Genomic DNA, 13,474 nt, shown 5'->3' with positions numbered 1-13,474 from the left:
TACTTAGTTACAAAAGTTATTTGGACAAGCTCCTTTATTTATGCAGTTTTTGGTTGATTCAGTCAATAAGTGTGTTTTGATGCACTTTAAAAGCATAAATAATTTGTCTTTTTAAAATGACGTCAACACTTTAATCTGAATAAAATCATACCTGTATGGCTTTTTCGAAGTTGGACTAAAAACCTAGATTATGTCATTATAGCTTGGCTTCATCCAGCATGTATGCATGTTAATCCAGTCATTCTCAATCAGTGGGCCAGGACCCACTTTCAAACTTCCAAGGCAGTGGGCCCAGTGTTAGAGGGTGTAGTCAAATATGCCTCCTCTGATGTTTTTATTGCCTATTTGTTTTGTGCAATTGTCTATTACAAGATGTGCAGCACATTGGACAACCTCGGTTGGGATAAATGGTGCTATATAAATAAATTTGACATTGACATTGACAAGGCCTCAATAACTCTAGTTTCTGTTTGTTCCCAAGTTTGTTTATAAAAAAAGATTAAAAACAATCAGCTTTGTTATAATAATAATATTAATAATAATAATAATAATAATAATTCATTACATTTATATAGCGCTTTTCTCGGCACTCAAAGCGCTATACATAGAAGGGGGAATCTCCTCAACCACCACCAATGTGCAGCATCCACCTGGATGATGCGACAGCAGCCATAGTGCACCAGAAGGGCCACCACACACCAGCTTATAATTATAGCAGAAATACTGGGGGAAATATCTTACCTTAAATGGGCCTTTGAGTCAAAAAGGTTGCGAACCACTGCATTAATCAGACTACAATTTGTCTCTGTGTTATCTGCTTGCAGTATACAGTGTGTGTGTATATGTATATATATATATATATATATATATATATATATATATATATATGTATGTATGTATGTATGTATGTATGTATGTATGTATATGTTTATATGTATTAGGGGTGTAACAGTACACAAATATGATGGTTCGGTACGTATCTCGTTTTGAAGTCATGGTTGGAGTCGGCAGGGAAGAGAAAGCTAAACATAAAAAAAGTTTAATAAAAAAAAGAAGCTATTTTAACAAACGTGTCTCTGTGATTAAAATAAATTAAATTATAATAAAAAAATCAATCTTAGCGATTGCTGTAAACTAGCCTATGCTATGTCCCTATAGCCCTTACTTACACATTACTATAATATTAAAAAACAGAGCCCAAATTATTAAATTCAGTTGCTACTGTATTTATTTTTAGATATAATAATCAACACTCAAATAATAAGGCATATTTTACAGTAACTTCTAAATCTAATTATAAAGTAAATTTTCTACTCTAATTCATTTTTTAAATATAATCATTTACACAGTGGCTGTCATAAGTTGTTTTCATGACAAATTTATTTAAACATACGTTAAATAATCAAGACATTACTAACAGGTAAAGTAAATATATTGAATAGGCTGATTTACGAAATGCCTCTCTAAAGTTAATTTCTCTAGCGAACTGACCTGCTCTCGACACTTAATGCCTGAGGTAAATGTAATGCTACGTGAGATGTTATATATAGAGGTATAATACCAACTTTAACGATACAATGTTTAATAACTCAAAAAATATGCAGTTTTTTAAATTTCCTGAAAAAATAAATAATATAACAGAATATTTCGATGAACGTAAGCTGCAAGAGGGAAAATTCCGGTGGTGTTATATCACGCAAGTGCTTTAACAGCGTCAATACAATGCGAATGAACTGCTGGAAACATATTTCCGGTTAATTTGTGTCGATTGCAAGTGCAAGTCTGCAGCCAGACGCTATTGAGTCTTGTGGCAGGTCAAATTTACAGCAGGCGTAAACCCGATTGTGCAGCTCTGTTGTTTTCTCCAAATGAAAGCCTGTTTAGGTTTCTGATAATATACAGTAAATCACATATTAAAATGTGGTAATAAATGACATGTAACAACAACAATAATTATAATAATACTATTTACCAACAAAGTTGTTTGAGGTAAGTAAACTGTACTCTAATTATTTTATGATTGTATACTGTTTATATGGCAGAATGATAATGTAATATAGGCTTATATATAAAAAATGCTAGTAGTTTTGTGCGTACCCTGAGATAAACTCCTGCAGGCGCCCCTGGCATGCCATGCACCAAAACTGTGACGTCTGTACCGTACGATTCGGGACGAATACATGTAGATAAATATGTATGTGTGTATAATATATTAAAAACAAAATCTGCGTATGTGAACGTACTTGGTGTTATTGACCTAGTAGATATGTGTTAAAATATAACCATTGCCTTCTTCTCACATGGTACACCAATGGTTTAGTTCACATACATACGAATATTTGACTCAGGATAGCAAAGCATGTTATTTCTTTGAATCAGAGAAACAAAGGCAGCATGTTCTCTGTTGTTTAAAGAGCTCTTTTCAAACCGCTCTTTGTGAATGGGTTTGAATCACACCCATTATCATAATAGATAGAGCTCTAGTTACAACATATTATGCTGTTAAGCCAAGTATTGACATTCCATGGGCTTGGCTCTGTTAAAAACAGGATAGGTGGATTGATGGGATTTGGTCCAGGCCTAGCTGTGTTGCCCAGCAACCTTAGGTGGATTATGGGCAGCGCTAGACTAAGGTAGAAAACTCTCCTTTCTCCCACATCAAGGGCATTGCTGCCGCTCTCATGGGAAAGGCCACTGCAATCCAATTCCAAAAAATGTGTGCCAACAGTGTATGATGTATGCTTCTGTAGCTTGTAACTAATATATTTGCTGCTTAGGATCTGACAGAAAGAAAACTCACTCCATGTTAGGCAATGCTTGTGTTAGGATTTCATGTGCATTTGTATTTTAACCCTTTCCACACCACATTTCTTGTGGCGCAGAAAGTAATTGTTTTCGAATCACTAAGTTTTCCATTAGCTGTGTGATTGTCTTGGGAGCTCCTCTGCCCAAACCAGACACTGATATTCAATCATGCTGCTGAGTGAGTTTCTGTGGGGGGAGAGCAGCTTTGATTGTTAATCACCCAATATTACATTAAAGAATAAGCAATAATTCATTCGTTTTTTTTAAGCATTAGTTTTAACTGTAATTGTTGCTACTGAAATTTCTGTGTAATGATTTTAGCATTCTGTGTGGTTATAAAATGGCAGGAAGGATCGAGTTAAAATCTCTGATGTGTTGTCTGGTTTTGTCGTTCCCAAATTACTTCCTTTTTCATGGGTTCATTGTGTGTGCAAATTTAGGTGTAGCTGTAGACGTCTTCCTCTAGAAAGTGAATGTTGCCGTTGAATCAGAGCACAGAGAACCAGGTGGGGAAATGTTTTGTGTCCCAGACAAGTTGAAAAAGAGACGGAAACCCTTCAGGCAAATGTAATACAGTATTGCCAAGTTGGCCAGATACTTTTGTGTGGCTAGTTTCAGAAATAAACAAGCCAAAAGAACATGAAGATTGAAAAGATTAAAAAAAAGCTTTTGTTTAAATAAACTGGTCATTATACAATATGTGTCTAGCTGAATGTTTTAGGTATTTTCTTCTCTTTTTTTTTTTTTTCAATTTTTCTGTTCTTTTATTATCACAGGAATATGTTTCAATATATTGCATAATGGTGGAAAGATAAACTTTACATCACCTTTTGCATAAACCTTGTGTTATTGCAGCCTTTTACATCCACACACCGCATTTCACCACTGGTTAAACATGCAGAAGCTCTCGTTAAATATATACATTTATTTTCAAGGCTCTTTTTCCAAAAGCCAGCCACCCAAAATTACCATTATTTTTAGGAGTTATGAAAGATGCAATATTGTTTAGAATCTATTAAAGTCAGTTTGGATGGTTAAATGAAAGCATATGGTTTTTTGTTGTTGCTCTGATTAGAATCTTGAATTTTCACCCTTGAGCTGCTTCTGTTGCAAATCATTTTTTTAGGGCTAGCTCACATTACTCACAACAGACAACAAATTCTAGCAGTTGTTGGTTTCCGCTGGATCAGTGTGTTATTTTTAGTATTATTTATGTACTATTATAGTATTTATTAATAATTTGAAAATCAATGGTTATTTTAGTTTTATGTGCTTTTGTCATTTTTATTACATTTAGTTTTTAAATCTTTCTATTTAGCTTTAATTTATTTTTATTTTAGTTTTAGTTATTTTAATACTGTTAAGTTTTTCATCTACTATTTATATTTTATTTCAACACTGGTGTGTTAATCCTGTTGGTGTGTGTTCGAGGCAGTGTAAAAATGACAGTTTGGATTCCCACTCAACGTAAAAAAGTTGCCGTTTGATAGAGAATAGAGAAGTTGAATTACATTTTCAAATATAATCTTTTACATATTTAGAATCTTTGGGGGAAGTTTATGTTCTCACCAAGAGCGATATCTATAAAGATGACCATAACGATAACTATTTAAGCGTCCACACCAACGAACAATAATTATAACACTCTGTTTATAAAGCATGCGCTGCTAGTTTGTCGTCTGCTGCTTAAAATGCTCGAGCTCTTTAAAGCGGAATGGATTCTGATTGGCTGTCAATGTATTTAGCGTTCATCAGCGGGGGAAAAAAGTGTTCTGAAAGGGATTCCAACGATATCATTCCTTTGTGCCTTTGTTTTTTATTGGTTTCTGCTATTCTTTAATATTTAGAATGATTTTTAGAACTATATATTTATCATTATCGTTATAGTTATCGTCCTTGAATTGATCAGCATGAATAATGGCCCGTTCACACCAAGTTATCAAATTAACTTATAATAGTACAATATTAAATATAATATCCCTTATATCTTTTGTTCAGTGTGAGGGATAAGTGTAAAGTAAGTGTTCGATGGAAAGGATAGTTAATTTGGTTAGTGTGTTTGTAGACTGTTTTTGTGTGCATACCAGCTCTGTATGACAGTCCGGGCCAGGCAAGAGTCAGTCACTAGCTAGCAGCAGTTTTCAACTCAACCCTCCATCCATGTTATTTGGTTCCTGGAAGATTTGGGCAGCATAGAACAGTGTTTGGACAGGTCTAAAGTTCTGTCTTCATCTTTTCCCATGAGTACTTGCCTCTGAGGCCTCAGTTATGCTGACATTCCAGGTATCAGCTATCAGAATCTGCCCGACTTGCCTGTGGCTAGGTTTTTAAAATCTGCTTCTCCCTGTTCCCAGTGTGAACATGCCAGAATGCAGGATGCAGACTCACACACACAGACATTCAGACTCCACCTAGAGTGTTTTTTAAGCACAGGCCTTGATATGTAATATTTTGATTTGATTAAAAATGCAAACTGATATTTGTCTCTCTTCTGAAAACACAAATGAGCAGGATTGGAGCTGCAATTATGTTTAGTTTACTGTCAGCATACCAAATTTTATCACTGGGTTCAGTCCTGATCCTCTTTAATTCATGTCTGGAGTCAGTGTGTTTCTGATGGTTTATTTTCTCGGCCTCTGTATACGTGGGCTTGTGTTGGTGGATGGGACAGAAAGAGATGAGAGCGAGAGAAAGGAGGGTCAGCCACTATCAACAAGCTTGGGACCGTGAGAAGGCCACTATGGTATTTGTGACTTTGTGCTTAGCCTTTGCTGTAACATCTCATGGCTGCTGTAATGTAACATCTGAGGTGCGTGATTTGCTATTGGATGTTTTGAATGAGAACGATGGTGTGTGGTTACAGTGTGGTAGCCCATCATGATATCATGATACCGTATCACCCTGAAGATACGAAGATTTACATTCAGCCTGGTCCACTTACAATGGGTAATGTGGTATTGTAGATGAGGTAGCCTACCATTTGAATACAAGCTATACACACACACAAAAGAACACTGATTTGCTGATTGTCTTGTGGGAACATTTTATCCCTTGTGTTGGAACATTTCTATTGATTTACTGGTAATGTTTTGACAGCTGTAATGTAATGACAATTTGCATTTTTTTCCCTCTGCTTGTTTCTTCTTATTTTCTATGGTAATGTTGGACACTTTAGAAATGTTTAGCCTCTCCCCTTCCGCTACCTGGGGAACTCTGCGACCTTTGAGTGCATAAAGCTAGCAGCAACACGTCATGTCATTTTCTTCGCCTTGCAAATTCAAGTACACTACCATTCAAAAGTTTGGGGTCCTAAGAATTTTTTATGTTTTTGAAAGAAGTCTCATATGCTCACAAACAAAGGCTGGTCAAAAAACACAGTACAAGCAGTAATATTGTGAAATATTTGTACAATTTAAAATAACATTATAAAAATGTAATTTATTCCTGTGAAGACAAAGCTGAACTTTTTCAGTGTTCCTTCAGAAAGCATTCTAATATGCTGATATGCTGCTCAAGAAATTGTAACATTTTGTAAAATTGATTTTAAAAATGGTATGAGGACAGTATTTATTTGAAATAGCAATCTTTTGCAACTTTATAAATGTTTTACTGATACTTTTGATCAGTTTAATGCATTCTTGCTGCAGAGAAGTATTACATTTAAAAAAAAAAAAAAAAAAAAAAAATTACTGACACCAAACACCCAAAAAGAGCAGAATATGTAGTGTTTAATGTAAGTGCAAAGGTAAAGTACAGTGATTACCTTTCTTTTTTCTTTTTTCTGTGTTCTTCATGGAGTTTTATGTAACTGATGTCTTGAATGCCACTGACACAATGTGAATAATATTACAGGAGTCTATTGAATGCCACTGGATATTTTCTTTTGTTGTTCTCATAATCACAGATTCCTTTGTCTCTTCGCTAAAGCCAAAATAGACCTGGAAAATCTGGGCTCAAGATACTTTTTCCAGTACAGGATTTGCTTAGAAAGTGTGTGAGATTTTGTAAAAGCTTGGTGATTGACTGTGTGCTTTTTCTCTTTCCCCACAGTACTCTTTCCAGCTGTGTTCATGCGGTGGTGGCTTTGCTCTACCCATTCTCTTGGCAGCACACCTTCATCCCTGTGCTACCCACTTCCATGGTGGACATTGTCTGCTGTCCCACGCCTTTCCTAGTGGGCATTCTGTCCAGCTCACTGCCAAAGCTCAAGGAACTACCCGTGGAGGAGGTGCGGACACTATCCGACATTGATATGTCTTGTCAAACATTACAACTGCTATGGTGTTGTCACCCATCTTGTTTGTTGTAATAGGATACTTTGCCAAGTGTGTACAACATGTGCTTTGCTGTGTACCAGCCTAAATGAAACCGGTTTGTCTGAAAAACTGTCGTTAGATTCAGGGAGACAACTCATGCAGTTTGTGCCCAAATAAATAAATTCATTAGCCTGGGAAAACCCAAACTACTTCTGGCAAATTTAGATTTGCTCTGCAAGTAGTCTGGCAAAGAGCTCATTCAAGTCCATTTCTAATCCGTCGATATCGCGGCACCAATCAGAAACGTTGGGGCGGGCTTTACACGATGACGATCGCTCTGATTGGTTTTAGGTCTATCCAATTGCGCCCAGAGGCATTTGAGCGACGTCCGTTGGCGAAGCGCATCAACTTTTAAATGCATTATTATATTCAAATTGCAAACACATGAGGACAGTCTCCATGAAAGACCCACTGGCAGATGAACGGTAGGAAATTAAATTAGATTTAATAGAGGATTTTAACTGTGACAAGATGATTGACAGGGCAGTTTACGTGACAGGATGCACGCAACAGATCCGTCCGATAAAGATGACCAAGTAGTATGTCCTAAAGCTTGCCTACTTTTTTGCTACAAAAGTAAATACCTTTTCTTCACAAAAAGAGTACATACTTTTATGGCGTAGTGTAACTTAGGCGAATTGTAACTTAGGCGATGACGATCGCTCTGATTGGTTTTAGGTCTATCCAATTGCGCCCAGAGGCATTTGAGCGACGTCCGTTGGTGACGCCCCTTTGGAAATGAGTTATTAATGAAGTTTTGCCAGACCATAACTCAGTTACTACTGACAATTGTTCATATTAGGGCTGCACGATATATAAAAATAAAATTGATATCACAGCATGGCTTAGTGCTATTGTCAAATGACGCAGTGCATTTTTTTTCCCCGTTAACCCTCCAAAATAAAAGCTTGATAATCTAGAGTTTATAAATGTAGAAATTAAGATGAAAAAATTTGTATTGTAATTTTACAATAACATAAAATATTTTTTATCACTCACATTTACTTTTAAGTTTTGTTACAATTTTTTTTTTTTTTTTTTTACATATTAAATATTTTTATTTCATAATAATCAATAAAAGCATGATAATTATTTGTCATAAAACTGAAAGAGGTTTGAGTTGGTTCTTATAACAAGTATGAACACAATTTTTTCCAAATTTTCCAAAATTGTTTAGATTTAACACTCAAGAAAAAATATCTTAAAATAGAATGAAACATTTTCAGTCTTTTTAAAAATTACTTTCTATACAGATGCACTCCCTAACAAAATCACCCCACTGATTCACTCTTTCAAGATTCAGTCATTTTTCCTCACGTTTGGAGGTTGTTATTCTGAGAGATGTTTCCCTGATCGTGACTTTGAATTCCTCTCAATATGGTCACATTGCCAGCTTTTCTTAACAGTTAAATTATGCTCTTACTCTAACAAGCTGGCTTAACATTGAACCCTTATGTTTTCCTTAAGTGAATATGGAGCTAAAGTCATTTTCCCAGGTTCAGAAAGATGCTGGAATGAGTGAGAAACATGCTAAGTACAATAACATGCCCAAAAACACGGGCCAATTTTTGTGTATGAGCCTTTAATGTGGCGTCAGCTTCATAAGCCTAGCTCGGCATTCCTGGCCAGGCTGTTGCCTTCTCCCCTCTAAACTTTCCCAACCGGGAGAGTGTTGTTGTTCCCAGCTGCCCATAGGACAGTGCCAGCTACTGAGTCTTTGGCATTTAGTGCGTTTGGCAGGAGTCGTCTTCAGTACTTTTTTTAAATTGCACTTTGGACATAAGTGCACTTGTAATGGCCATAAGGGGTGACCGTTTGCAGGGAAAACATCTGGAAGCACACCAATTTGTGGTGCTTGTCATTTTTAACACTGCGCTTTTAAATGGGTGTCAGGCTCCATCTGTTGTGGATCAACTTCTGGAAATGTTGTGACTCCCAAAACAACTGAATGCAGTGCAATTAAACAGAATGATGCTACTCATTGTTTCAGCCAGTTGAGATTAGGGACGTGCAAGACTAGTCGACTAAACGATACAGCTTCTGCTAGTCGACATTGGAAATACTAGTCGTTTACATAATTTTTTTATTATTTGCTCATTTATGTTTTGCTTTATATTTGTACAAAGGCTATGTTCAAATTAGTGTCATGTTACTGTTCAATTTTAAATATGATACATTTTTTTGGAAGGTGTATATCTGGAGCGAAGGTACACGTCAAGCTTTTCTTAGATTTTTGTCACCTGTCATGTGTACAGGTACTTTTTATACAGAATTATTTGCCCCCTTGGTAAATATGATCAAAGATGGCTGTAAAAAAATAAATCTGCATTGTTTATCCTTTTGATATTTTATTTTAAAGAAAATGCACAAATATAACCTTTTATTGAAGTAAAAGAATTGAAAGTGGGGGGAAAATCACATTATGAAATAAATGTTTTCTCCAAAACACGTTGGCCACAATTATTGGCACCCTTTTATTAAATACTTTTTGCAATCTCCTTTTGCCAAGATAACAGCTCTGAGTCTTCTCCTATAATGCCTGATAAGTTTGGAGAACACCTGACAAGAGATCAGAGACCATTCCTCTATACAGAATCTCTCCAGATCCACGTTGGCCCTTCTTCTCTTCAGTTCAGCCCACTCATTTTCTATAGGGTTCAGGTCTGGAGACTGGGATGGCCATTGCAGATGCTTGGTTTTGTGCTCAGTGACCAATTTTTGTTTTGATTTTGATGTTTGCTTTTGGATCACTGTCCTGTTGGTAGGTCCAAACATGGCCCGTTATAAGATTTCTAGCAGAGGCCGTCAGGTTTAGATTTTTTATCTGTTGGTATTTGATCAAATCCATGATGCCGTGTATTTGAACAAGATGTCCTGGACCTCTGGCAGAAAATTAGGCCCACAGCATTAAAGATACAGCAGAGTATTTCATTTTACACATGGGCTACTTTCTTATCCCTGTATAAACCAAACCCATGATAAGTGTTTGCTGCCAAAAAGCTCTTTTTTTGTTTCATCTGTCCAACATTGGTCTGGGAATCTGAAGGATCTGGATATCTGAAGGATATCTGGATAGTAAAATATCAAAAGGATTAACAATGCAGATTTATTTTTTACAGCCATCTTTGATCATATTTACCAAGGGGGCAAATAATTCTGACCAGCACTGTACATAAGAATCACATTCAAACCTGGATGCGCAATCTAACTTTGGTAACACTTTATTTTAAGGTGACGTAGTTACACGCTACTACATGTACTTACTATAGTAATAACAGTAAATTATGCATAATCACTAGTAACTAACCATAACTATTGTAAGTATATGTAGTTCATTAATATTACTTAGTACTTATGTACTACAGTACTAGTACAGTACTTATGTACTAGTAAGTACAATGTAACTACATCACCTTAAAATAAAGTGTAACCCTAACGTTTATTTGAGGAATTCTGTTTATACTGTGATAGGCTATTGAGTTTGTACTTATTTGTCTTGCACTGCCTATTGATTCAGTTTATTTTAATAAATATGTCTAATGTACAATAATCATAATGAAAGGCAAGCACGTCACATGTATATGACCTATTTTTTAGTGGCATTCAGTATGGGATTTGACTGGTTGATTCATAGCGATTCATCATTTTAAATGGATTACTTATACAGACAGCTGTTTTTTGACTGTCTTCCGGAGGTTTGTTAGACTAGTCAGTTACATCATTTCATTTGAAACATTACTGAAATTAGTCGTGGCGCACCTAACCTAACTGAGATCGGTTTCTCTTTATGTTTCAGGCTTTAATGGTCGATCTTGGAACGGACCGCTTCATCAGACAGGTTCGTCCATAAACGATCTCTCTCCAAAAAGTTTAACACAAACTCTCCCATGGCTGTAGTGCTAATTGCGTGTTGCCATTAAGATCTGAGAACAAGCCTAATCTAAACAAGCGGGCTTTGTCATGATATGAATCACTGAAAGTTGTTACAACGTTAATCTTCATACTCTTCCTGTATAAAGATGGATGACGAGGCCTCTCTATTACCACGCAAACTGCAAGCTGCTCTGGAGCAATCTCTTGAACAGAGAAACGACATCATCAATCAAGACTCCGACAGCGAATCAGATGAAGGTGAAAAGCCTGACGTTTTGGCCTTGCCCATCTGTTTTCAATGGACTCACTGGCTATTTGCATACATGCTCTGACTGTAAAGCAAAACATATGGCTTCACTGTGTTTCATTTCCTATTCAAACTTTGTTTTTTATCCACCATGAACCATATATCTCATCTTAGATGCATATTTTTTGTTAATGCTTGATAAAATATAAATGGCCAGTTTAGTTGCTCTAGGATATTGAATAATGAATCTTTTTTTGATATCCCCTCATTTCACAGAGTGCACCACCTCTTTGAACAGTGTGGTGTCAGAGGCCTTCATCCGCTTTTTCCTGGAGACCATTGGCCACTATTCCCTGTTTCTAACCCAGGGCGAAAGAGGGGAGCGCATCTTCCAGCGCGAAGCCTTCCGCAAGTCGGTGGCTTCTAAGAGCATCCGCAGATTCCTGGGTGTCTTCATGGAGTCTCAGATGTTTGCTGGATTCATCCAGGATAAGGAGATGAGGAAGTATAGGGCTAAAGGTAAATCGTGCTTGGTCAATTAAAGAAAATGGCTTCTCATAAAACATGATTGCCTATTAACTTCAGGCCATTATAAGTGTAATTTGAAACCCACACCCAGCATAATTATACACTACTTGTGTGGGTCTTTTTGAGATGGAGTGGAGGGGTATTAATATATAAGTCAGATCTTTACTGCCACCCTCTGGTTAACAAAAACAATGCTTTGGACAGAAGCTAAAAAATAAATATAAAAATAATGGGTATATTTATTTATTTATCAGGTCTATTTGAGCAGAGAGTGGAACAGTATCTAGAGGAGTTACCGGACACAGAACAGAGTGGAGTCAACAAATTTCTGAAGGGTTTAGGTGAGTACAGCACAGCATTTATGTTTCACATACATATGAAAGGCTGTGTGTCCACCAAAGCGTTTTCAATTGTTTTCATTGTTTCAAAACGGCAGCAGCGTGACGAGCCGCTGAGTGTCTGTTTTACACTGAGTGTTGCACGTTTGGCTTTTTTTCTGGTTGATGAGAGTTAAAAAAGGTCAACTTTGAATAAAATGCAGTGCTTGTCATCACTGTCACTTTTTACCCAGCCATCCAATCACAGTGGAGAAGGGTTGGGACTGAACATATCAGTTCAGTAATACTGATACTGATTTTAATGTTATTAAAAATAATAACTGAACATATTCTGCTGACCATATTCTGCTGTTCTTAGAATATACATGTCTCGACCAGATGACTATATTTGAAATCAGATACTAGTAACAACAACAACAAAAAACGCGTGCCTGGCGTTTTCATCTGGCAGTTTGGTGGACAGACGGCCTAAGTATCAACCTTCTTTTATGAAAAGGCATATCAGAAATTACGTGATACACTAAAGTTTCATCTTTTTTTCAGGAAATAAAATGAAGTTCCTTCATAAAAAGAACTAAAGAACACTTTATCGTGAAACCAAAAACTGTGGACATTTTCTACAAATGCTACATCTGAAGACCTAACATGGCTAAGTCACGTATGTCCATGTCTGTTGTGTTGACTCTGACGTTCATGTTTTTGTACATATTTATGAAAGTTGTGCTGTTAATCTCACATGTAGCTCTGTTGTTACCTTTCCATGGTACTTGTATATGACACTAGAGAAATAATAGGATGGTACTGAGAGTATGAACGGTTATATTGCAGTATAACCTCCACCCTTAGAGATAGCTGTGCTAAGCTGGATGAGATGTATGAATGGAAACTTGACAGGTGGATGTACAGTGGTTGTGTAGTATTTAACGCTAGAATTTCTCCATGAACTGTATTTTGTACATTTATTAACACATGAAGAGTATAATTACCTTATTTACAGTGTTTAATAAAAAATCAATAAAGCTTTTTCTGTTAATTTCTCAATCTGCATTAATGAACAGCTTTGTTCCAAAATGTTTAGGATCATAGAAGCAGGCCCTATCTATCAGTGGAGTTATTCCCATCCTTTTAGTCTGGCTTTTTTTTGGTGTTTAAAATAGCAGCAATGAATAATACACTGGGAATGTTTTGAAACTTGACACTTTTTTTTTTTTTTCCTATATTAAAGAAACATACACAACTCATTAAACGTGTCCTGTATTGGTGCTCTGTGTACTTCAGTCCATAGCTGGTGTCTGTGGAAGGCAGATGATGGAAAGAAAAAAAATCAGCAAGTTGGTATTTGTTGGATTAATATGAACTAAACTGGT

General features: G+C 36.3%; 1 protein-coding gene across 2 annotated transcripts in view; it reads left to right on the top strand.

The window, feature by feature from the left end:
• The window catches only part of dennd2b (DENN domain containing 2B), a 75,952-nt gene extending 62,602 nt beyond the window's left edge, over positions 1-13,350 (top strand). For both annotated transcript variants that reach the window (XM_084404608.1, XM_084404609.1), the window contains exons 15-20: positions 6,856-7,033; positions 10,918-10,959; positions 11,141-11,252; positions 11,518-11,760; positions 12,024-12,110; positions 12,651-13,350. In XM_084404608.1, coding sequence (XP_084260734.1) covers positions 6,856-7,033; positions 10,918-10,959; positions 11,141-11,252; positions 11,518-11,760; positions 12,024-12,110; positions 12,651-12,685 — 697 coding nt within the window. In that variant the 3' untranslated portion in view covers positions 12,686-13,350. The remainder of the gene's footprint in view (positions 1-6,855; positions 7,034-10,917; positions 10,960-11,140; positions 11,253-11,517; positions 11,761-12,023; positions 12,111-12,650) is intronic.
• The last annotated feature ends 124 nt before the right edge of the window (positions 13,351-13,474 follow it).

Source organism: Rutilus rutilus (assembly GCF_951802725.1).
Source record: "Rutilus rutilus genome assembly, chromosome: 3".
NCBI lineage: Eukaryota > Metazoa > Chordata > Actinopteri > Cypriniformes > Leuciscidae > Rutilus > Rutilus rutilus.
The sequence above is the reverse complement of the archived record's forward strand: the minus strand, read 5'-3'. Positions and strand labels throughout refer to the sequence as shown.